The sequence below is a fragment of the Tetrao urogallus genome (genome assembly GCF_951394365.1).
Source record: "Tetrao urogallus genome assembly, chromosome: 13".
NCBI classification, from domain to species: domain Eukaryota; kingdom Metazoa; phylum Chordata; class Aves; order Galliformes; family Phasianidae; genus Tetrao; species Tetrao urogallus.
Window position 1 is genome coordinate 5,135,028 of NC_136826.1, and position 25,166 is coordinate 5,160,193.

General features: G+C 43.7%; 1 protein-coding gene across 1 annotated transcript; it reads right to left on the minus strand.

Moving 5' to 3' along the window:
• Positions 1–1,382: 1,382 nt before the first annotated feature.
• Positions 1,383–25,058, minus strand: LOC306951589 (synaptotagmin-like protein 2; the record flags this gene model as incomplete). The annotated part of the gene is made up of 16 exons (XM_079542116.1): positions 1,383–1,528; positions 3,029–3,234; positions 3,616–3,715; positions 4,273–4,351; positions 5,184–5,345; positions 5,991–6,093; positions 6,928–7,097; positions 8,941–9,042; positions 9,499–9,590; positions 11,558–11,656; positions 12,996–14,114; positions 14,739–14,832; positions 15,008–15,101; positions 16,600–16,693; positions 22,891–23,042; positions 24,958–25,058. 16 exons carry the CDS (start codon positions 25,056–25,058, stop codon positions 1,383–1,385), a joined length of 2,913 nt encoding a protein of 970 aa, XP_079398242.1.
• Positions 25,059–25,166: the final 108 nt, after the last annotated feature.

The following is a 25,166-nucleotide window of genomic DNA, read 5'->3' on the forward strand; positions in this document are numbered from 1 at the left end:
CGAATATATATATATATATATATATTTCTCCACAACATTTCACTTACCCTTGGGCAAAAAAGGGTCATTCTGACACGATAAAATATAACACCTCTTTTGCTTGCAATGCCATTACTCAGACCATGCTAAAGACAGGCACAAGGAGACCAGCTGATGACTAAAGAAAAACATTCTATTTAATCACAGTATGTACATCCAAGGTACAAATCACAGAGCTACATTTCAAAATGCATTCATAACATCACTCTATCTCTGTTAGAGTGTGCCAGACACAAAACTCTTGCGATTACTGACAAGAAGGTTGTTCTAGCTCTGGACAACTATCTGACAGGCATCAGGTGAGAGGCAGACAAGAAGGGGAGCAGGACATATGGAGGCAGGTGGTTACCCTAGTCCTCAGCTCTGCAGCTCCCCTTGGCATTCGTTCACTCCCTGCTTACCTCTCCCAGGATCTCCTGCGTTCCACTGCAGTTCTGACCATTTTTCCTGACCCATTATGCCAGGCTAACGCAAGACTGCTCATTATTTTATATTGAAATGTTTTGCACACAAGGCATTTCAAAGATGCTATTAGGTCCATTAGCAATGTAATGTTATTTTACAGTTAGGCAAGCACTTCAATTCATATTGCACTGGAACTGTTTTAATAGAGTAACTTGCCTGAGGTCACTGACGAAGCCAGTGGGAAAGCTAGGAAAGCAGCTCTTGATTGCAAAATCTTACTAGCTGCAGGACCATCTCTTTTCTCTTTTGTATTAAAGCAGAAAGGATTTAATATATTGAATTCTTGGTTGTTATCCTCCTTGGATTGCTTCATTTTCTGTTTCAAACAGTCCTCTCTTTCTTTAGATTCACTCTGGATCTCAATTTCTTTCATGGTACAGATGTGTTGCCACCAGTGACAAATGCAAAGCTCTCATTTTCAGCCTGTGCTGCCTGGTGACTTGGAACAATTCTACATAAAGTACAAAGTGTACCACCTGCAGGTAAATATGCGTGATACCATAGCGAAGCTTCAGTACAACTACATCTCTGCATGGGTTAAAAAAAAACACCACAGTACAAGCAAGAGTAAAAAAATAAATAAATATCTGGATTTCCTCTTTCCTGCTGATGTTACCAGTGCTTAATGGATTCAAACACACTCATTAAATAAAAAGGTAACATTTCTTCTTGTTCAAAATCAAGCATAGCATCAGTTTGGCACTTTCCAGGTCTTCCATCAGGGAACAAATTGTTAACATTTAACATCTCCAAAGTGCTGCCCATGAACTGCCTTACTAACCTTACGATTGCCAGCCCCATGGTCTCTATCACCTCGGGGTGGGAAGTTTCCTATATCTAACAAACACGTTCAGCCTTGCTCTAGAACACACAGTAGGTTATTTCAGTTTTTTCCTCCCTGCCAACGAGCGTAGTGGCAGCAACCCCTCAATCCACTCATTGGTAGCAGACATCATCTCCTGCCAAAAGGCCACCTCCTCTTGTGTTGAGTCCATCCAGTCCACGGGGATGCCGTAGCTCAAACCTGAAGAGAAACGAGGAGATGGTAACGTTGGGAGCTGCATAAGGAGCTTCCACTCCATACAGAAAAGTACTCACTGAGATACAACTGCTGCAGGTAGGGCCTTAACCTAAAAGGTGCTGAGTTCCTGTCAGGAAGTTGCTCTGTAATCACCTCCTGTTCTTCTGCTAATGATCTCCATTTTACACCAGAATTCAGTATAAAAGCCACAAAACACAAGAATCCTAAAAATAACCTAGCAAGGAAAACGAGGTTGGGCTCAAGTCCAGTACTGCTTTTTTTGATGTGGTAAAGAAGGTCTACAAGGTTTGGTATTCCTCCTGATTTGTTGTGAAGAGGGACAGGTATTTGTTAAAATTCTTTTGCTCTACACTTCATTTGTACAGGAATCAAATATATGATAGTGTAAAAGTGTGTATATTAATTCCAAACTGATTTTCCAACCACATTTTCACGTGCCGACTACTTGTCGAATAGATAAAAGTCTAAACTTGGATCACAACTAATCCTGGATTTGATATTTCTATGTGAACTTCCCACTGGTTAGTTCACAACTCTCTTGGTGACATGTTAGAGATTGAAAACAGAGATCACACAGTCAAATCCAATAAATGTGTACCTGTATCCAATAAATGAGTACCTGCAAGGCAAATCTTCAAGCTACAATAAGGCTCTTCCTGAGTCCCTCAAGGAACAGTCACCTTTTATTACATCCCCCACCCTGAAATCTTCTGCTTGTCTTTCATCTTTCAGAGACCCCTATTGCTTAACAATAAGTATGGCTAGCTTACAAATCCTTACATCTCCTACCTACCAACTACAAAGATGAACACTCTACCTGTCAAAGCTAGGCACGGGGTACACTGAGAGTTAGGATAGCATGGTTAGCAAATGGCACCTCTGCTGTGCTCTTTGAGCACTTCATAATCTAAACTAAGAGAAGCAATTTAAAAAATAACACCTTAATCTACACCTAAACAACTCAATTTCCAAACTGTTGATGTTGTCTCAGTAATGACTGAGATAGAACAACTACTGCATCAAGCTCTGTTTTCCAAATACTAGTTATTCCTGCTACTGTAGTATTTCAATGAAGGAGATGAGGACAGAGTCACCAGGTGGTGCTGTCCCACACGGCTTTCAAGTTCTTTGTCTTCAGCTCTGAGCACTTTGTACTGGGAGGAATAGCAAAATAACATTGATTTACAATGCTGCCTCTTTTCCTGCAGCAGCAGGAAAATTCTCTGCTGGACCCACGCTGATTCTTGAGTTTTGTCAGACCTGTGAGTTGACATGGCAGAAAATGGGAGAACAGAGGGTTACTATCACAATACCAGGGCCCCTTGCATCTCAGACACAGTGCAAGTATGAAGCCCCTTAATAGCTAGACACTCTCCGTATCTGGTTTCTCCCTAACAGCAAAATGCTCAGCAACTTTCCATTATACCACTTGGCTCAGCAGCAGTATAATGGTATTCATTTAATGTAAAGGAAATCACTCACCTGTCCCAAGGCCCAGCCTGATTCCTCCAAGGAAATGGTTGGTTAGTTTTTCATGATCCCACACAGTCAGTTCAACGCAAGCATCCTTCAAGTCCTCTGTATGAAAGCCATCGTACACAATAGTGTGATTGAAAACAGGGTTTGTGTCTCTTTTTACGACTCGGGTCTTTTGGTAGCTCTTCTTACTCGTGTCTGGAAGCACATAGCTTTGAGAGGAAAAAAAATACAGCAAGTAGTGTGAAATATCACATGAGGTTTCATTAGTGTCTACAAACTTTCTGGGCCTAAACAGGCCTCAGATCTGAAGTAAGGAGTAATTGGGTCTCAACATAAGAAATCCCTGTAAATTTAATGGGGAATCTTTTACAATCCTTGGAGTAAACTTTCTTTTCCCAAGAAAATCAGTTTTGTAAGCAAAGATTCTTAGAAAGGAAGGATGCTTAACAGATCCTGCTTTAGGAAAAGGGTTTCTTTTTTCTTCTTCTTCTTCTTATTTTTTTTTTTCCAAAGTGATATTTTACACTAAAAAATGGGTTCTAATTCCATCATTTGGATGCCCAAGAGGATATTTCATAATGGACACTTACCATTTCACAAAGGAGTCAACTCCAGAAGGACGCAACTGCAGAAGGTCCTTGACATCTTTGACCCAAATGTGAACTTCACCAGAGGGAGGATTCTTGGGACCTGCCATGTAGTACAACAGAAAGCTCTCATGACAGACCCAGCAATAGCTAGCAAGGCAATGAGCTTCCTCTCAGGGACCCGAGGGAGCAGTGATACGACCTCTCTGCACACCGCTCCCCTGGAGCTGTGCTCTGTTGGGCACCACAGTGCCATGATTACGGTGGCAGGAGGCTCCTGACACAACCTGCCAGTGAATGCATTGATGCAGGAAAGGAGAAGGAACTACTGGGGAAACCCAACCTTCTGCCTGTCCCAAAGTAAGAGGAGCTGTGTGCTGCTGCTACAGCATCACAACACCCCACTGTGCCCATGACAGCTGGCGAGTTTTAGCTTGTTGAGCTCTTCCTCTCTGTACAATTTCCCAGTAAATCCAATATGTGAAAAACAGATGTAATCTGCAGACGGTGCTGTCAAGCACTGTGGTTGTCCCTTTGTGCTGATCTCTACGATCTTGCTCTAATGAGATTACTCTTTAACTAGCCCACAAAATGATGAAGCATTACAAGCTACATACCAATATACAGGCAATACTTCTTAATTTATGAAATACATCTTACCTAGGCTTCCTGGAGGGACATACTTAATAGACAAATTCATCACTCCTCGATGATCCACGCCATTAACAGCAGAAAGACTCTGAAATAGAAAGAGATAAACAAGGGCTTGTGTTAACATAGCATGGCAAACAGCTTTTGATTCAAATACAGGGGGACAAATAGACCAGCTCTGCTTCTTATAGCTGGCACAGTCTATTCTCAGGGCTACTTTGTGACTTTGTTCTCAAACTCAGTCCCTTGGAACATAACGCTTCAGGATTCAGAGCAGGGTTGCCCTTCCAGAAATGTCCAGTTGGACAAAATCACCTTTTTTCTGAAAGCCTTTATTTTATAAAAAGGGATCTTAGGTCAGACCTCTGAACACAGGAGCAGGCAGGAAGTTGTACCAGTTTTACAAAAGGTGCCACCTGAGTATTTACCTGTCAAGGCATGTCTAACTGCATCACCTGGTACTCTGGTGTCTGTTTTTTAAGGGATGGTCTTTTATGTGACAAGAGAAAGAGGCAGCCATGTCAGAGTTTCTGCTGATTAGTGTCAGATCACATTTATGAAAGTGTCACCAAGTAAGACCCAAGAAGGCCTGCGTTCAGAGCACTAAATACTGTGCTAACAAGTCTAGGGCTTGTGGGTGTTTCCAGTGCTTCCCTAGGCAAGAGCTGGGCTTCTAAACACCAGCCAAAGATCTCTGAGGAGTCTTCCCTTCCCTCTGGCTAGGGCATACAAGTCCCAGCTGCAGGGACCACTGGCTTCCAGCCAGATGCCCACTTACACCAAAGACGTGGCAGATGGGGCTCAGCAGGAAAAGCCCTGAATTAACAGTGCATGGCTCAAGCAGCCAAGAAGGATTTCTGCCACTCCTAAAGGCTTTGGGGTTGAGCTGGGAAGCAGAATTGCAGCTGAGATGCACTTACCCGGGGCTTCAGTGGATACCAGTTGAGTTTTCGGTTGCTCCAGTCCCAGCTGGCCAAGTCTAACTCGATCTCTCCCAAGAAACTATTACGTCCCAATGGGTCATTGTGCCAAACAGAGAGATTCAATTTTTGGATCAGCAATACCATTTTCTCTATTTTATACTAGAGGAAGAAAGAGAAATCAGGTTGCTCTTTTTTTTTTTCTTCAGTTTTTCTCACAACTGGAAATATACTACTCAAAAACTTGAATTACTCTAAGACACTTAAACCTACTCCACACATGCTCTAAAGAACTGGCCCCATTCTGAACATCTCTTTTTGTGCTGCAGCCTGACACTCAGCCACCATGAGCCTGACAATGCTTGTCTGCTGAGCACAGGGAAATTCAGTGCTTCATTCTTCATCAAGAAATAATATTTTGTCAAGAATTATTAACGCAGGCTTGGGCATTGTTAAATAATCCTCCATGCTTTGGTAAGCAGGATCACAGGATAAGGACCTTTCTTAATAGTGCCATGTCTTGTAACTGCAAGCCAGAGAAGGTAAGAATACCTCCTTGTTGTGACAGCAGCACAGGCTCACAGGTCTCTTCTTCCAAAGGTCACTGTATAGTTTTGTCACAGAAATCTTGTGTGCCACCCAAGTGAGTACAGAAAAACTTTCAACATCTCTGCTCTCATGAAACCAAGGGAAGAGCAGCGCAGCAGGGGACAGGAGAAGGAGCCCAGCAGATAGGCTCCTTCCAGACCTGACCAGGGATAGGTGCCTGCTACAACACAGGTTTTCAGAGCATGTATGTGTCCTTACCCTTAGCACTTCATTGTAAACAGGATTCACAGTCCTTTTCTTCACTGAGGTTTTCCTCTTACCCATTCTCGCTTTGTCTGGGAGCAGGTAAGTTTTAACATACCTGGAAAACAAAACCAAAAACAACAGCTGAATACTATTCAATATTGCCAAGCAAGCAAGACTTCTGGATGGTAAAATGGACTTTATGGAAGCAAGTTGACTCTGTAAGGGCAGAACTAATTGAGAAACCTGCTGGGATATTAACTTGTCTTGCACATGAAGTTATAAATCTCACTAGGGATGGATGGATGCCACCAACCTTCAGAACAGAACAAGCAGTTCTCTAAGCAGTGTGGAAAGCCAGCAAGGACATCTATCAATTTTCTGAAGTACCCGTAACTATAGCAAATCTGTGCATTCAAAATCTGGGTGTAATTAGAAGAGGTGGAATGTCTCAAGAAGCCTGATTATAAATCCCTCCTTTTCAAAATTCATATCCAAGGTTATTTTTATCGTCTTTTAAAACAGATTACCATACAATTACCATTGTGCCACACAACAGAGCTTCTTTTCAGACTTTCTTTCCACATAAACATGTGTCTACATCACCAGAGTTACTACTAACGTGTGTTCACCATGGGGAGACCAAGTTTCACATGGTTACATAGAGAATATATTTCAATAATAAAAGGAAGTGCTCCTGTAGTGAGCAAGGTTTTCTCAATCTTATTCAGATATATGTCTGTGGCAACATATTTACTGATGTCCGTGGCTCTAAAAACATCAAGAAGGTTAGTGGTTACTGCTAGGAAACACCCAGCAGTCCAGAAGTCGAGAGGTAGGAAGAAAAGATGGGATTTTACAAGAAAATTCGTAAGAAAAAAAAGAAAGCTCTTCAGAACACAAAGTTTAGCAGCAGAAAAGTCATGAGGAATCAAAGTAAAACATCACTCACGGGTCAGTCCTGTCTTTCTTCTCATCCACAACAGCCAGGTCCTTGCACTGGGACACATGAACCTGGAACTCACGGTTCTTCTCATCATAGTCCAGTGCAAATTCCACAGTACCCTGGGCATCCACACTCCCAAAATCGCCGCTGTACACACTGAGCACACTGCCACTCACCTGCCAGGTGGAAGAAAAAGGTCACGCCATTGAAATAAGCACTTTGCTGACCTGTTTTCTGGACCACGATGTGCATTCCTGGAGAAATGATCTCTCCCTCTGTCTTCAAGTATTACTGCATCCTTGATGCAGAAATGGTGAACATCTGCAGCTTGCACAAGCAAGGGTTTGAGGACACGAATAAAAGTCTCACAGAGATGCGATACCCTGTAACAGGACTAAGAAGCACTGATTTCCCAAGTGCCCAAAGCTTTGGGAAACAGTGAAATATCACTAGTAAGAGCACACAAGTCTTATCCCTTTCCTGGTGCTACCTATACTAAAGGGCTGCTATTCTGAACCAGGCTCATCACTAAGAAATATATTGAGAGAACTTTAACTATCTTCATATACACTTATTATTTATGGTAGAGATAGTCACCCTATTGTCATTCAGTTTTAAAAACAGGCTACTAAGAACGACATCAGATTAGAAATATAGAAAAAAAATGACCATTACTGTCTTGTTGCTTGCTGACAAAGTGCAGAGAGCTGTAGAGAACAGAAACAAATATATCCTGTCCTGAAGAGGCACTGTCCCACTTTATGGGAAAACACCTGTCACAAATGCAGAGGAAAATGAGTTTTCTTCAGGTATCAACCAGGAACGAGGCACTCAAGAGCCACTTGCTTTCCCAGAACAAACTGGATTTGCCCAGAGGCCTTGAGCTTCTCTTTCCAAGGCTTCAAATCTTTCTCAAATAGAAAGTCAAGAAAAGGAAATAAAATACAACTCCAAAAAGATGAGAATTTTCTATTGCACCAATCACTTACGATTATTGATGGGATACCATAAAAGCTAATGCAGTTTACAAAGCAAATAATTAAACTTCTTGGGACTCTTCTGTGGTACAATCATGAATAGTTATCAAAAAACTTTCCTAGTAATTAACCCAATTCTTTTCTTTCTCCCCCCTATTCCTTTTCTTTCTGAATTAAATGCTATGGTAACCTATAAGAACCTGCTAAATATCTTCTCTCAATCTGAGGAGATACATTTCTCATCTCATCAGGATATTCAACCCAACAGAGAATTCTAAATTAGATTTTCAAAAGCATTTATGTCACTTGTCAAAAAAGGCTCATTTATAGCTCCCAGATTCTACAGACTAAAAGGACCAATGCACCCCCAAGCTAAAGCTTTTTAAATAACATATTTACTGACATTCCTGACCTCTCCCTACAAGCTTTTCTTCACATATATTCTTTAGATCTCACATATACACTTTGGAACTACCTATACTAGTAATACAGCAAATTAAAGCACTTTTAAACAGCCCCCCACAGAACACTGTCTCTAAGGAATCCTTTTAAATTGCCTAAAAAATGCACTCAGCTTTCGTCAGCTTTCCTTAGAAGCTGAACTTCTAAACCATCCTGTTGCTATCAAATTCTGAGCTCCCTTTAACTTGTTGATTAAGTGAAGGAGAAGCTTGCAGAGGGCACCAGTCTGCAGTCCCAGCCCTCTCAGAGCCACTCGATAGCTGTGTGTAATTCCCCCACCTAGAGAAAGGCCACTCCTCTCTTCCAGGCTGCAGCACACTTTGCTCCACACTTTGGAGCAGAGGCTGCCTCTTACTCTGAATTTGCCTAACAAGGACCTAACGAGGATTTCTAATTTGAGATAGTACCTGAAGACACTTCTTTAAGGCAGGTAATTAGCCATCACTGTTCTTTTAAATCAAGTACCACGCAGAAACCAATGTGATTCTCGAGGCCACGTCATCCGCATCAGCCTAAATGCAGCGTCACTGCATCCAACTGAGAAATGCTTTCTAGCAAAACATACACATTAAATACCTACCGAGGAGACAGATGCCATGTCGGAGGAGTGGCTGCCAATGCTAGGAGTCTTTTTGTGCTTGCTAAACTGGAAGCTGATTTCCGAAGCCGTGTCTGATTCTGTCTGCTCAGAAAATAACAAGCATCTTTATGCTCTGCCGTATAAGCACTTCCCAACACTACAGAGGAAAACCAATAGCTCAGCAGAGTCCCATTAAGCAGAAAGCAGGTTAGGAGAGCGGAGGGGAGTGCAGGGAATCTCCCCAGAGGCACTGCCTCTGACCGGCAGCAAACGTCATCATTAACTGCCTCCAAACCACCTGGGCTCTTGGGAAGGGCACGTAACATTTGAGACAGAGGGAAAGACCAAAACTCCTACAGGACCAAAAGGTTGGTGTGGATTACTAGGGACCCTTTTCTTACAGCTTTTAGAATTTTTATCTTTTTTTTTTAATGACATAAGCAAAGCATTCTCTAGGGCAAGTACTGCCAGTGCCCCAGAAAAAGATTCTCATGGACCCGACTGCTGTTTAAGGGATGCTAGGGAAATTATTTCAGTCATTTCTGGTATCTATCCTACCTCAGACAACAGGAGAGGAGAGGATCTGCTCAGTTCTTTGACTCTTTCAGGTTCAAGAAATTGATGGGGTATCAAAAGAGGTTTACTGTACGCTGTAAGTACAAATAGAAAAGAGGCATCAAGATAAACTGTCAGAGTCAGGAAGATGTAAGAAAGACACTTGTTTGTTTGTTTGTTTAAGGCACTAGGCGGGAGGAAAAGCTTGTGGGAGGCATTTCCTCCAGCTCTGCCACCAGTCACTGAAGGTGAGCCCTCCCCAGGACACAGGCTGCTGGCTAGCTAATGCTGTAAAAGCTACTCTCAGCGTGCTTTCATTCCTGAGTAGGAGTGTCCAAACTCCCTCTAGTGGCTAATTCAATTTATCCACTGCCCGAAGCACGTGTAACGTCTTTGCTCTACATCCTCTAGCTATGTAGATTTAATTTAGAACAAAAGATCCACCCCCCATCAAAGAAACCAAACACGCTCACATTTCCATCTCATAGCATGTGTAAACAATATTTCCCTGTCCAAACGATCTGTAAAATACTTAGACCTATAATTTCACTGTTGCAGCCACCTCTCAAACATACTGCTAGATGGACAAAGAGGTGGAAATAGTCTGTTATATATATAAAAAAAAGCAGCTTCAAAACAGTACCAACTTCCACAACAACCTAAGAAGATGGCCACTGAACTGCTTAAATGTTTAAATAAGGCCTATCTGCTCCATATTTATCTTTTCTCAGTAACTTCCTCGATGACTAATATCATTCCAAAATGACTGGCTTGTTTTCAGATGACATATGCACGTATACATTGGTGCTGAGCGTTGGCTGGGATGATGCACTACTCAATGCTCAGAATACCAAAAGGCTGTTTGGTATCTCCAACAGCCAGTAAAGTGTTAAATAGCCTTTTCTGCAGGCTATTTGTTATACTGTAAACAAGTGCAACTCGGTAGGTTTCCTAGGATGAGGTTTGTGGCTCTAAATAAGCTGCAATGGGGAAAGGCTAAAATCTTTGTCATCTGCATGAAGACTCCATCACTGAATGGCAATGCATGTGGGACTTGAAGCTTTGAGCCATCGTGTTTTCTGACTTGCATTGCTGCTTCATATGACAGGGCATACATTTGCACAAGGACAGCGTGGGTCAGTTGCACGCAGACAGGTCAATGCAGCATGCCCCATTCACCAGCTGCCTGGGACAGCCCAAAGGGGACTCCCCTCCATCCCATAACCAGGGATCAGGTTGACTTAAACTTGGCCTTATTGTTTCCTCTAAGCTGCTTTACCCTACTCTGGGCAACCCCCAACCTCCCCAACTCAGTCCCAGCATACTTGGCCATACCCCTTTGCTTTTAGACACACTCGTGGCTGTCTTCTTGAGCTTGCCAGCTTTCCTCTTTTGTGGATATGTACTGGTTTTCCTGGCCACAGAGGCTGCTGCTGCCTTCCTTCAGGCCCTCTCCCTTGACTGATGCTTTCTTGAGCTACTTGGTGGCACAGACAGGTTTCTTGGCCATGGGCTTCTTCAGCTTTTGCTGCTACTTTCTTGGTTGCCTTCTCTTCAGTTTCTCTTGGTTTCCCCAAGAGGAACTGCCAACATGAAGTGTGTCCCAGCTGGTAGCTGAGGAAATCAGGCTAGCAACCTGGGGCTGCTCTGGGAAAGGCCCAGATATAGGCCCAAGCAAGCATGTGACAGCAGCCTGTGGCACAGCTCGCATGCTGGACGCAAGGTCTGCCACGTCTGATTGATCCACTGAGCAGGCTGCCATATAGGTCCCATGGTACTCAGTGGTGGAAGAGGAAATGAGATTCTTGCCAACCGTTTGAAGCCTGTTTGCGTTTTGCTGCGCACACTGAGTGACATATCATCAATCTAGCTGTAATTTCCTGGCCTTGAATTTAATTTTAGGTACTATAAGCTCTCTAATTTGATGATGAAACAATATGTCATTTTCCTTGCTTTCCTTCCTTCTGTTCTAGCACAGAAGCACCAGGGATGCAAAATTCATACATAATACATTGCCTTCAAGAAACTTAAACTAAAATGCAGAAAGAAAAGCATTACTCACTCTCTGTGGTTGTGTAAATGTTCACCATGCTCTTTGCAAGATTAATGCTGTTTGCTTGGGCCAAGGTTTGAGCAGCAGGAGAATGATCTCCATCTTCCTCTGGAATATATGAAAAGTCAAAATGACATAGTGAGTAAACAAACACAAATGGGCAGAATGTCAGCAAGCATGAATGTCTCTCTCCCAGCTACTCCTTCTGCTTAGAGCACGCTGCAGTTGTACAGTTACACAAAGTTACTTTCAAATCATTGGCTGCAACACCTCTCCCTGAGAAAAGCTCTTTGCACTATGATGAGAAATGTAAACACTGGAGTAACCCAGATCCCAAAAGAGATTGACACTTAGAAAGAACTTCCAGTGGAATACAGCCATCTGCTAATATCAATCTGTAACAACTGTAATAATAATGGAAAAAATACCCTGAGCAATACAAGAATGACTGGTATATAAAAGAAATGCTCACATTTACCTGAAATGCAACTCAAGATTTTAATGGAAATGTTATAAAAGGTAGGAAATAAGCCAAGAAATGACTAAGTCAAAATCAAATCAGCTAAATGTATGGAAAATCCTCTCAAATGGGTCTCAATCAGGTACAAGAGGATCAAAGATGCAGAAAAAGGAGACACGGAACTCTCTTTTCCTAGGTCTTTGCTTGGCAGGGAACGGAGCTGTGGGCAATCAGAGCTCACATTTTGTTTTAACATGAACTTTTGCCCATATTATCAGTCCTTACAAGAGCCTGTCAAACCCAGAGGAAAAGGCTGATAAAGTGGTAGTACTCCACTGTGTAGACTCACTCTAAAGTCCACTCCAAAGTAGACTCCACTGTGATGGAGAATGTGGTATCAGAACCCACAAAGCTCAGACTCCTTGTCCAGTCCATTCTGTTTGCAGCTTACTGGTGGATTCCCAAAAGGCCCAAAGTGTCATTCAAATCCTGACTGCCAGTAGCCATATCGAAGTAGGGCAAAGGTCAATGTATTTATTAAACACTTTGCTTCACATTTTATTTCTGCTATTTGCATCAGACCTATCTTTACCAGCACAAGGAATTCTGGCAGATCTACATTTGAAAGAAGTATAGTGCTCTCAGTTAGTAAAGTAAGTTCCTGTAACCTGTTGTAGTCAGGGCTAAAGAAATGGAGATCTGTCCCTAGCTGAGGTGCTTGAAGGCAAAGTATGAGAATAGGCAGTGGTGAGAAAGGCAAAGGGACATCACATTGCCCAATTTTACATCTCACTGCACTACAAAGAACAGTTGTTTCCATAGCTGCTGGTTAAACACATTCCACACATGCTAACCCTGTACCAATTTTAATACAGTATAGATGTAGAAGCAAAGAAAACATGCAAAATCGGAAGCATTAGGGAAGAAAACAGGCTTAGAGGTGACACTCGATGGGGTTCCCCAGGGTGCAGTTACAGCCCTCAGTACCTGAGTGAACAGACAAGTCCATCTTCCGAACAGCTTCTCTCCCTCCAGCCAGCACACTGCCTGTTGGCTGTTCTGAAGACTGGCATGTATTTTCCTCAGGTAGCTCTCCATTTATTTCCATGTTGTCATGAGTGCCCACATCAGGTCTTTGTGCTTTCTCATCATTTTTGTCACCACCTGCAGGCGCAGGCTCAATCAGTGTCTGCACCCTGCTTGCCAAAGAGCTCTCTGTGCGCTTGCGCTCCTCTGCCACAATCAACTTCTCTGTAGGCGTCTCTGGCTCAAACATGCTGCCAGCTACTTCCTTGGTAGGAGACTCGATTTTGATGGAAGGCACTCGCACAGGCAATCTGGATTTCTTGGAGCTGCGCTGTGCTGCCTTCTCTTCCTCTGGCACTGACGGCTTCCCATTGCTTTCGCCCAGCGAATTATTTCTTGTAACCAGGCCTCCTTTGCTCTTGGCATATGTAGACCTTGGAGCAATGGAAATGGATCCCTTCCTCACAGGAGCTACATAGCTTGGTTCCTCCTCACTGGAAGATAAAGTTATTGTCCTTTTGTAAGGGCTTCTTGTTTTAGTGAAGGCTCCAGGTTTTTCTTCACTGTTCTGGCCATGATCTGACTGCACAGAGAGCGAGCGGCACAGCTTGAACTGCCTGCCATCTGCCTCCAGCGAGCCTGGGGACTCTGGCACACTTCCCATCATCACCGAGTCTGCTCCCTTCTCCCAGAAGTTCTTCAAATTCTTGAAGTGCTCACGATCAAGGCCAATGTCCTCCTCTTTATTACTCATTGATGAGATTGTGTAGTTCACGCCTGGCTTCACTGCCTGGCTGCTTTCCCCTTCTGTAGTCAGCAATCTCGGGCTTGCCAGTAACTCTCTCTTTTCAAGGTTGTTCTCTGCTGGCCCGAGGTGATTCACAAACTGCTCTGATCTGGAGAGACTTCTGCTTGGTTTCCTCTTAACAGGTATCTTGCTGGGAGCATAAGCTTCTTCGGGTGCATTTTTTGGTCCTGCTGTGGTGCCAGTGGCCCCATCAGCAGCTTCTCCAGTTGCACAGCTGGGCTGTGGCACAGCATCGTCTGAAAGCTTGGCAGGCGGTGGAGACAGTCCATTACCTACAGCAACAACAAATGCTCAAAACCCATCCCACCACACCATATCCTAACTCCCTGGAAGGTCTGGGCTGAAGGTCCTCAAAGGGAAGCCAGAAGGACTTTCTAGAAACCACCAATATGTTCCCAATTCTTCCCTATTTTGAGAGTCCAGCAAGTTCCCTTTCATGTGAAGGAAAAGCCTGAAAAACTCAGCCATTCTTTCTGCACCAAGGAAGGGAAAAATTTAACTGAGCTCTAAATTGTTGGTGTGAGTTGGGGATTTGTTCACAGCTTCACATTCTGCTTGACAGATTTCATACTATTTGCTACATTCCAAAATACACTACATATTCAAAGCAGGAGACTAAAGAAATGTAACTTGGATCTGTGCATTAAGGAATTGTTAGCCAAGCACTCAGTTAACCATACTGAGAGCCAGGAGGAGTTTTAGTCACTGAGGATTTTTTTTTCTTGATTCTTTCTGCCTTGTGTATAATTCACATGAATTTTGGCAGCCCATTCTTACAGGCCAAGCTAAGAAAAGCTCTTTGTTATCCATTTGTACACACAAAAAAAGCAACATGTTTCTTGGTGTTTGACTCTAAACAATGAAAATGTCAGTGGTTCACTGAACAAAAACTTTACCTTTTCTAGACAAATGCAAGTTGTCTGTTGCAGCTGCAAACGGACTTGCTCCAGTGTCACTCTCCGAGGAAGAAACATCATGTATACTGAATCTCTGAATGGAAAATAAACTCTGTCAACGTATATCCATTCACAAGACTGGAAAAAGTGTCATTTATTTGAGCACAGATACAGAGAGGACAGTCTGTGGAGCCCCTGTTCAGTAGATACAGACTGTATGAAGACCCAAGAAATAACAAAACTGAACACAGAAGATATGGCAGTAGTACCTTGTGTGATGCAGACAGCATGGCAGAAAGTCTCGGCTTTGGTTTTGGCAAGATTTTATGCTCCTCTGCAGTATCAAGAGCTGGTGTGTTGGATCTATAGAGTAGAAAAACATCTGAGCGAGGAGATCAGTGGTAGGGATGCACTGGATAGGGCATCCACTGCATAGGCAGTCTGGCAGCCTTCAACATTGATTCAGTTCTGCTCAGCTGCTTTGTCACTTTTTTTCTACTGACTCTGCCCAATATAAGGCTGCCCAGAACTAGTGCCTTCATTCATTTTCTCCTTTGGAAGGAATGGGAGTCATATTAAATTGTCCCAGCTTGGAGTAAATATGAATCTACCACTGCAGTCAGTAGAGAACTTGATCAACAAAAACAATGGTGACACCTTCTAGGTGTCACCCAGAATTTATTCAGATCTTCCTTTCTGGGAGAAAACTATAGAGAAAAACACAAAATGTGATAGCGCCAAAACAGTCCAAAAACCACACAAGAGGGAGATGCCCTTTCAGGCTTGGTCCAGGAAGGAACAGGCCATGCCTATCCACACACCACAGGCCAGGCCACAGGCACACCTGGATTAATTGAGAACTTAGAAACTACAGGAATTATGAAGCCATCAACGATAGGGGATAAAAGCCTTCACACTTGTATCATAAGTTAATTAAGTGCTTGGTACATAAATAAAATCAACATATATCATGGGCAGTTTGCCTGACTAGTTCTGCTGTCTTTGGGAGTTTCCAGTGACAGCTGCCCTCCAGATGGAGAAGAGCAGTCAGGTTGGGCCACTGATGAGATTTCAGATGGGAATGTTTTGCATTTAGGGTTGAATGAGAGAAACAAAGCAACATTTACAGGACTCCCACAATAAATCATTAGGACCATTGCTATGCTAGTAAAGCATGTTGACTGTGTCCTTTATTAAACAACACCCATTGTTCGGCTGCGGGAGGTCTGGAAGTGTTTTCAAGGCTCATATTTAATAATTGCAGCAATTGCCACCTGTGAAGTATGATTCCTCATTCTGCTGACAGAAGAATGCAAATGAGATGGAAGCAACAATGAATAAAAAAGTGGATATTTTAATGGATTCTCCATAGCTCACAAACATTGAGTGAGGTCACTCATTTGCTTGCTGAAGTTCTTTTATTGTGTATTTGTGCACAGTCAGCACAACATGACATCTACCAAGCCATGATGGTGAGTGCTGAGCACTGAAGGCAGTGGTTGGCACCAGCAGGAAATGAGCAGTTTCCTAAAATAGTTCATTTTGTTAGCATTGCTCCATGGGAAAAATTAAACAAATAAAAATCATAATTACTTTGAAAAACTACCCAGAATAACCTGACATGAGAGACAGCTTCCACTTTACTGACTCCTTATCAAATCATGCAGGAAAAGACCTTTCTGGCATAAGCACATTAGCTCTTAGTAATTAGAGGAGGATTGATACTCTGACAATTCCTGGAAAAAGGGTTTTAAAAGCATTCTATATAGCCTGTTACTAATACAGTCCTGGAAGCTCAGTTAAAGAACAGGATTTAATGGGTGGCATTCAATTTTTGCTAAAACCAAGCAGTGGCAGATACCTCTCCTCTCCTGTGCCAGCAGCATGCTCATGGAAGGGAGGACCTGGGGCATCTTTGCTTTCCAGACTTCTCCCGATGTGCTCATTGACCTCATCTGTAATGTTAACAGAGAAATCAAGAAAGTACATGTAATTGAGCTTGCAACAGCATTGGGTTTTATCTGAAGACAGCAAAAGCTTGTTAAATGAGTCCCACAGCAGAAACCCTGGGGATTTAGCGGGGGCTGCTCCTGCAGGAGGGGGTGCTTCATGGCAGCATCGTTCACACTCCCCAGAGGCCACGGCACCCCCAGGCCCCACGAATCTGCATGCCCAAAGACAGCTGCCCAAAGCCTGGCTCATGCCAGGAGCTGCTGCTTTGCTGGAAACCTTCACAAGACAATGCCGCGGTTGTCAGTGAAGTTAATCCGTTCCAGGATTTAAATTCAGCCATTTCCTGTTTTTACTCAAAGTCATCTGATCTTGGCAAACAAAGGAGGAGGCCAATAGAGTTAATGAGGAGATCCTTGTTATTTTTATTGGCACAAGGCTCAGCTATGTCTTCTGAGCTCTCAAAGACCCTGGAGGAAAAAAACAATAGAAGACAGTGACCTTTAAAGCAGGCTGCCAAGGTGTAAGGTTGCATTAGCCATTTAACTGGCAAACAGGCTCTTGCTACTGCACAACCAACAGGATTAATCTCTAAAACAGCAATGAAAAAGCAAGCTTACTTTGGTAAAAAACAAACAAACAACAACAAAATCCTACAAGGTCTGCACATATTTATTCATTACATTCATATAAGAGCTAATTTAAAGAATAAATGTATCTGTTATAAAAACTGCTATATCTCTTTTGGTTATATTTCATCGTATAATAGAAGCAGAGGCTCATGGGCTCATAGAATGACTTGGGATGGAAGGGACCTAAAGCATCATCAAGTTCCAACCCCCCTGCTCCAGGCTGGGCTGCCAACCTCTAGATCAAGTACTAGGTCGGGTTGCCCAGGGCCCCATGCAACCTGGCCTTGAACACCTCCAGGTACAGGGCATCCACAACCTCTCTGGGCAACCTGTTTCAGCATCTCACCATCTTCTCAGTGAAAAACTTCCCCCTAACATCTAATCTAAATCTTCCCTCCTTTAGCTTAAAATCATTCCCCCTTGTCCTATCACTATCTACCCATGTAAAAAAAAATATATATTTCCTTCCTGTTTATAATCTCCCTTTAAATACTGGAAGACCATAATAAGATGACCCCACACTTTTCTCCAGGCAGAACAAGCCCAGTTCCTTCCGCCTGTCTTCACAGGACAGGTGCTCCAGCCCTCTGGATCATTTTTGTGGTCTTCCTCTGGATTCAGTATTCCAGACAGGGCCTCACAAGGACAAAACACTCGTGACACAGAGAGACAATCACTTCCCTCACCCTGCAGGCCACTTCTTTCCTGATGCAGCCCAGTATACCAATGGCCCTCCAGGCTGCAAGCACACATTGCAGGTTCATGTTAAGTTTTTCATCTATCAGGACCCCTAAGTTCTTCTCAGCAGGGATACTCTCAAGGGCTTCTTCTCTCAGCCTGTATAGATACCTGAGATTACCCCAACACAAGTACAAAACCTTGCACTTTGCTTTGTTGAACTTCATTAGGTCCACAAGAGCCAACCTTTCCAGTTCATCAAGGTCCCTCTGGATGTCATCACTGTCTTCTGCCGTATCAACTGCAACACTCAGTTTGATGTCATCAGCAAACCTGCTGAGGATGCACTCGATTCCATCGATAAAGATGTTAAAGAACATCAGTCCCAAGACAAACCCTTGGGGGACACCACTTGTCACTAGTCTCCACCTGGACATAGAGCCATTTCACCACAACCCTCTGACCTTCCAACCAGTTCCTGACCCACTGAACAGTCCACCCTTCAAATTCATATCTCTCCAATTTAGAGACAAGGATGTGGTGGGGGACCACATCAAAAGCCTTGTAGAAGTCTGGGAAGATGACACCAATTGCCTTCCTTTGTCCATTGATGCCATTACTCCACCATACAAGGCTGTTAGATTGGGCAGGCATGACCTTCCCTCGGTGAAGCCATGCTGGCTGTCTCAGATAACCTGCTTGTGCCTCATATGCCTTTATGTGTCTTCTAGGAGGATCTGCTCCATGATCTTCCCAAGCACAGATGCGAGGCTCACTGGCCTGCAGTTCCTCAGGTCATCCTCCCTTTCTCACAAATGGGAGTTATGTTTCCCTTTTTCCAGTCACTGCAACTTCATCTGACAGCCACGACTTTTCAAATATGATGCAAAGCAGCTTGGCAACCACATCAGCCAGCTCCATTAGGACCCTGCTGTCTGGCCCCATAGGCTTTTACACATTGGGTCTCACAAAGTGGTCCTGGATTTGCTCTGCCCTTACCGTGGGGGGCTTTGCTCCCCCAGTTCCCACCAAGAGGTTCAGGAACATTCAGGTGTGACATGAAATAACATAGCCTGGCTGTTTAGAAAACAGCACTAAAGCAATCCAAAATAGCTTAGGTTGTAAGGGACCTTAAAGATCACCTGGTTCCGCCCTTTGTGTCTTGTGAAATGCCATGCAGAGCCAGTACAGTCAGCTATGGATAATGGCGGATCTGGAGATGGAACTCCACTCTCCACTGTTGTGCCTCACTGCTGACACAAATGCTACAGCCACAGCCTTCCTGCCTGTCAGCACCCAGCACTGCTGTTCCATGTCCCTGCAGTGCTGAGGGTCTGCAGAGGGTGCTGCTTGGGCCTGTTTGCACAAGGACCATGCATATGGCACAAGGCGTGCTGTGGCAACTGAGTGGCCCCATGGCTTCTGCAGTAGTGGGAATTCAGTGTTCTGTTCATGTAAAGGCTGGTGTGCAAAAAGCATCACTGAGTATTGCTTTAGGACAGAAAAGTTGTGCCATATCTGGTGGCACATGCAGGCCATGTTACATGCAGGCAGAGGAAAGCAGTCAAGGACCATTTATTTACACAATGAGCCACATATCCTCTTCTGCTCTAGTCCAGGTAGAGAGATGCCAGCAGATAGCTGCTTGGTAATGAGAAGATCCAAACACAGAGCACCCACGTTCTCCCTCTGCCTGCCATGACTGAAAAGACCTTAACAACCAAAGGCTGCACTCATTTGTCACATCACTTCCAAAGGTATTGCAGCAAATCTGCTTTTCACTGGCACTTCCCCCTCAGACTTTCTCAGACAGATCTCCCATCTCCCAGCTGGCAGGAGTTGGAGGTGTTCACCTCCTCCACATCACCACCCTCCAAAATGGTTCAGCCACTGGCACAGCCATACCTGGCTGTTAGAGCCAAACACAGAGGTCAACAGTACATTATAATGCATCCCAACAAAGTGCCCTTGGTAACTTCAGCATCAGACAGAAAAGAAGGCAAATTCCAACAGAACCTAGTAGTCATCTGATCAGTTAAACTTGTTTGTACATAAATGTGCATTTATAGAGCCACTTTTAATACGTTAGCTGCTTTACCCATTTCCTATTACTCTAAAACACAGACACTCGACTTTGGGGAAGGGAGCACTGATGTGCTGTCAGGACTGATGTGCTTGGCCAGGGGATAACATGGCCTCTCCACCAGACAATATGTAGCTCTCATCCCCTGCACACAAGCTGAAGGACAATTTATCACCAAATTCATTCATCTGTGCTGCTCTGAACACAGTAGATTGAATTCAGAGAGCATCTGTGTACTTAATAGATCTATAATGCTGTATAATGCTGCTGATGATTACCACCTTCTACTATAATCAATAGCAAAAGTGAAAAGTCCTTAGGGAGCCACAAAACCCTTTCTTCTGAAAGTTAAAACCCTCCTCAAGAAAAGGTCACTGGGTCTTTTTCTCTGCAGGCACGAATGTTCTCTTTCCTCAGCCCATTTGCCATGCAGAAGGAATGCCAACAATTGCCAGCAAATACTGTGGGGCTTTTCCAAGTAGGAATTTTCTCATTTCATTCCCGAATACATAAATAAGGTTTAACAGCCCTGAAGTCATGAGCACATTACATTTATTTCAAAAAATGAAGACACGCATCTTCACCACTTTGAAAAGCTATGAGGATGGCCAGCAAACATGATGGCCTTACATCATCTACTGCAGGTCAGCTACATGCTCAAACCATTCATACAGAGCCTCGTATGGTTCCCTGATGGGGCAAACACTGCTCTCACTGAGGCAATATGATGATGGCACATCACAAGAGAAGTGCTCACCCTCATGGGTGAAAGGAAGCAAGCCTTGTGTGTTAATCACTGTGGGAGCTGAACATATGGAAAGTAACAGCAAGGTGAAAAGAGCAGCTGCTGAGTCTTGATTCTCAACTGTTGCTGTATAAAACAGCAGTGGGAAAAGTAAGAGCAAGCAACATTGTCATACTGTAGCTGTGCTTTTCCATAGTAAGGCTAAGAATTGAAAAAGAGAAAGTGAGGGAAGAAAAAAGGCTATATCTAAGCATAATTGCTACAGTAATTCAGTAACGTTTGCTTCACCCTTCTTAAAGCAGCATTTGTCTAGCACTGAAAATGAGGTAGAAATTCTTTTTTATGAGGGTGACAGCACTGGAACAGGCTGCCCAGAGAGGTGGTGGAGTCTCCTTTGGAGATGCTCAAAACCCACCTGGACACTTTCATGTGCAGCCTGCTCTAGGGAACCTGCTTTAGCAGGGGCTTGGACCGTCCAGAAGTCCCTTCCAGCCCCTACAGTTCTGTGATTCTGTGAAAATGCATAAGCAAAAACATAACTTGTATATGAATGCTATTATAATAAGGAGATTATTTTAGGTGATAACCTTAGGCCATGTAATCATACATATTAGTAGTAAGAGTTAAATCACAAATGTACATCCTCAAAAAGCAGAGCACACCCTGCAGAAATGGCCAGGCAATCCTGCCAAACAGTAAAAGGTTTTTAACGTGTTCTAGCATTCTGGAGAGATGTCAAAATAGTAAATGTAATGACCTAATGAATCCTCAATACCAATATTTTATATGAAATATGATGGGCAGTTCTGCATCAGAGGTTCCAATGAATCTATGCTAAGCTACAAAATGCAAAGGGAAATGAGGCTCTAAGATGGTCATTGGCCACTGTTTAGCTTCAAGTATGTGTCTGAATAATGAGGAGCTAAGAAGAATAAACTAAACTGGGGCTCAGAAAGGGGAAAAAATGTTACATTAATTAGATCCTGGCCACTGAGGCCTGGCAAACAAAGGAGTGATCTATATTACTGCAGCCCCACAGAAAGAAATACAGCCAAAGCCAGGGAAGACAGCTGAACCAAACTAGTAGAGATGGCATTTGAGTTCCGGACAGATGGAAGACAACCCTGATCTCACGACAAAAGAAGAGAGCCCAGCTATAAGGTCCTTGTATTAGGAATGGTGGTAGACTTTGTGAAGAGCTGACTATCAGGGTTACTTCTTCCTTGGAGCAGCAGTAGCCACCAATTCACTGGCCATGTCTGTGACTACCCACCCTGACAGATAAGAAGTTGTGTGAGACATCCTAACATCCTGCTGTGGGGCTGGCTGGCTTGTCTTCATGGTGAGGATAAGATGTGAATCAGTTCTGCTTTGTACAAGTGTTCAGCACAAAGTGCCAGCATCAGGCTGGTTAAATTTGGACTCAAAGCACAGGCCTGCTCATTTGGCACAGGGCTGCTCTCCTCTCACTGTCATGAGCCATAAAATCCTATTTGATCCGTTGCATATAAAAATAAAAACCTAGGCTTTCACTTCTCTCTAAGAGAGAGCAAATTTCTGCCAGAAGATGAGAGGCACTCTCTGCCTTTGCAGAGATGTGACTGACCTCACCATCCTGGAGGCCTGCCAGAGCAGCTGCCTGGTGGTTGTTACCAGATTAGTCTGGGATATGGAGGGGTCTCTGACCCACACATATCAATTTGATGCTAGAAATTGCCTCTCATTATCTCCCTTCCTCCTTGCTTCTGTGACAAGAAATGATACTAGTGACTTCTGACAAATAAGACATTTTGGAATAAACAAGCAGAAACAGGGAGAAAGCATTTACTGCAAGTAGCTGGTAAACAACTTTTATCTTGGTCTTCTGCCATGCTGTATTTTTTCCCTTAGGCCCTGGTTTTGATAAACAGATATTTTTTCCAGTACTGAAAGTTTGGTGCAAAATCTGTTTCTTAAACTGAAATTTGGCTCCCAAAAGGCTCCCAGTACAGAGAGACCCACATACTGACCACCTTTTTCTGGTCCATCAGTTTGGTTTCTTAAGACACACAGTAATATACTTACTTTCTAGTTTGCCCTTTTTCCTTCTGATTGATGCCCGAAGCAGATCCGAGCCCTCTAAGTCTTCCTGAAACCGTTTTGCCTTCACTTCTGAAAACCATTCACCTGTCACAAACTTCTTCTTCTTTTCATCCTTGATGGAGCCTTGTATCCGCCTGAAAGTCAAGGGAAACGTTACATGCTTAAATGATCTCCAAGGTTTCAGCTTTCCCTGAGCTACTCTCATAACAGCTGTACATACAGTTCCCCGTCTGCTGTTACAAAGGATGCTGAGATTATTCTCTGCAATCACAAGGGCCAAACTAACATAAAAATTAAAGTTGCTAAGTTGCTTTTAAAAAAAAAAACAAACGAAACAACAAACAGCACCTTGCAAGCAAAGATCTTCATCTTTTACAAACTACATGTTCAAAATTGAGTCACCTCATAAGATTTGTCTTTTTCATTTGCAGCTCTGAGGGTTTGGGAAGGGGTGGGATTGTTTACAGGTCTTGTGCTTCTTTGTTTTATTTGTCTATTAATCTCTTTATGAACTGCAAACCTTTTCGGATCAGATCTGCAAACTGTGGAAATAAATTATGCAATTCAGGAGACCAACCTGGCCCTTCAGCATTCTCCCTGCACACTTCTCTTCCTGCTCCCTCCCGCTGCCATGCTGACGTTGGCACACAAACAGTTAGCTCTCCTTCCTGAGCACAGCTTTTCTTACTGTAACTGGCTTGGGCACACCCAGGGCTGGTTTTTGGCACCTAAAATCTCTGAGTGTTTCGTTTGCTAGCCTGTATTTTTAACTCTTTTCCAGCAAATTTGTTTTTATATGACTTCTTGGTGTAAAAACCTTTGGCTGCCACTGTCTCCCAGTTTCTACAGCTCAGAGTCCCTGAGACCTGAGAGGCCATCTGCCCCATCAGGGTGCTGGGCCAGAGGAGATTCAAGCACATATTTTAATCCTGTTGACACCAGATCAGTGTAATGCCATTGAGTTGGTCTCCCTCAGCAAGCTGGCTGTGGTAGAGCCAAACATGTTCACATTGGCACAGGAGGTCTCACTGCAGTCAGCTGCACTCATGGCAAGTGGCATTTGGCACTGCTCTCTGGAGGATCTAACTCACCTGGCTCCCAAATGAAAGCCTTTTGTGCAATGTCTCCCAAAGAGCGAAGCAAAACTGAAATCATCCAACACTTCCCCTTAAACCTCCACAACAAAGCAGAAATTTTACATTTCAGAAATAAAGGGGAAAAAAAAGTAAGAAAGAATACCCTAACAAACCTTAACAAAGAAAAACAATGGATTTTTTTTTTTTTTAATGCTTCAGTTTGGGTGAGAAGCAAGAGCCTGTTGCAAGACTGCCCATTCCCCCTTCAAGCCCTGAGCATCCCTCCAACACAGGCTTTCCTCTTTTTCAGCTTACCAAGAAGTCAAAGACATCCTTATCAGGGGCACAGTGCCATCCACACCCACTGAACTATTTCTTTCCACAGTGGAGAATTTGGTGCCAGCTTGCCAAGCCTGGAGCGTACTGTCAACATGGATGGCATTTAAAAAGTGACTAGAGCACCAAGCAATCCAAATTAGCTGGCCCCAGCCCTAGGATGCCCTGCAAAAATTGAGCTGTTCGTGGGACCTCTCATTGCCCCTCTCTCTGCCTGCATGATGGATACTGTGTGCACACCCACCTTGGAGATGAGAATGTAAAGCCTCATTTAAAAACACTGAGAGATTTCTGTGCTACTGGGTGAGGAATATAAGGCAGCAGATAGTCTCCTGCACTGACCTCTGCCACTGAGAAATCAGCACCTTTCCCAAAGCAGGAAAGGGAGGAGTCCCCTTCACATCTCTACAGGTTACTAACTCCAAACCAGCCCAACAGTCCTGCAGAGAGGTGACAGCATGCAGGCTGAAAAGCAGGATGTGCAATGAAAAGATCTTTCATGATCCAGGCATGAAGGGACAGTACTGCTGCAGCCTGCACCCCTTCCTGTGCCCACGCATACACACACTCCTCTATAAGAAGTAAAATATCCCCCAGGTGGGAGCTCACGACTTGCTGTTATTGAACGCTGTCTCACCTGATGCGATCCCCATCTTTCTTCTTCAGCTCTGCATCTCTCTGCAGAACCTTCATCAGCTTCTCATACTCCTCCTCAGTCAGGAAGCTCAAGTCCAACATGTTCCCTGCAACGTTCTTCAGCAGTTCAGACAGATGGAGCAATGACACACCGGCAACTAATCCAGCTCAGCCTGCTGCAATGCCATGGGCAGCCCCCAGTGTGCTGAG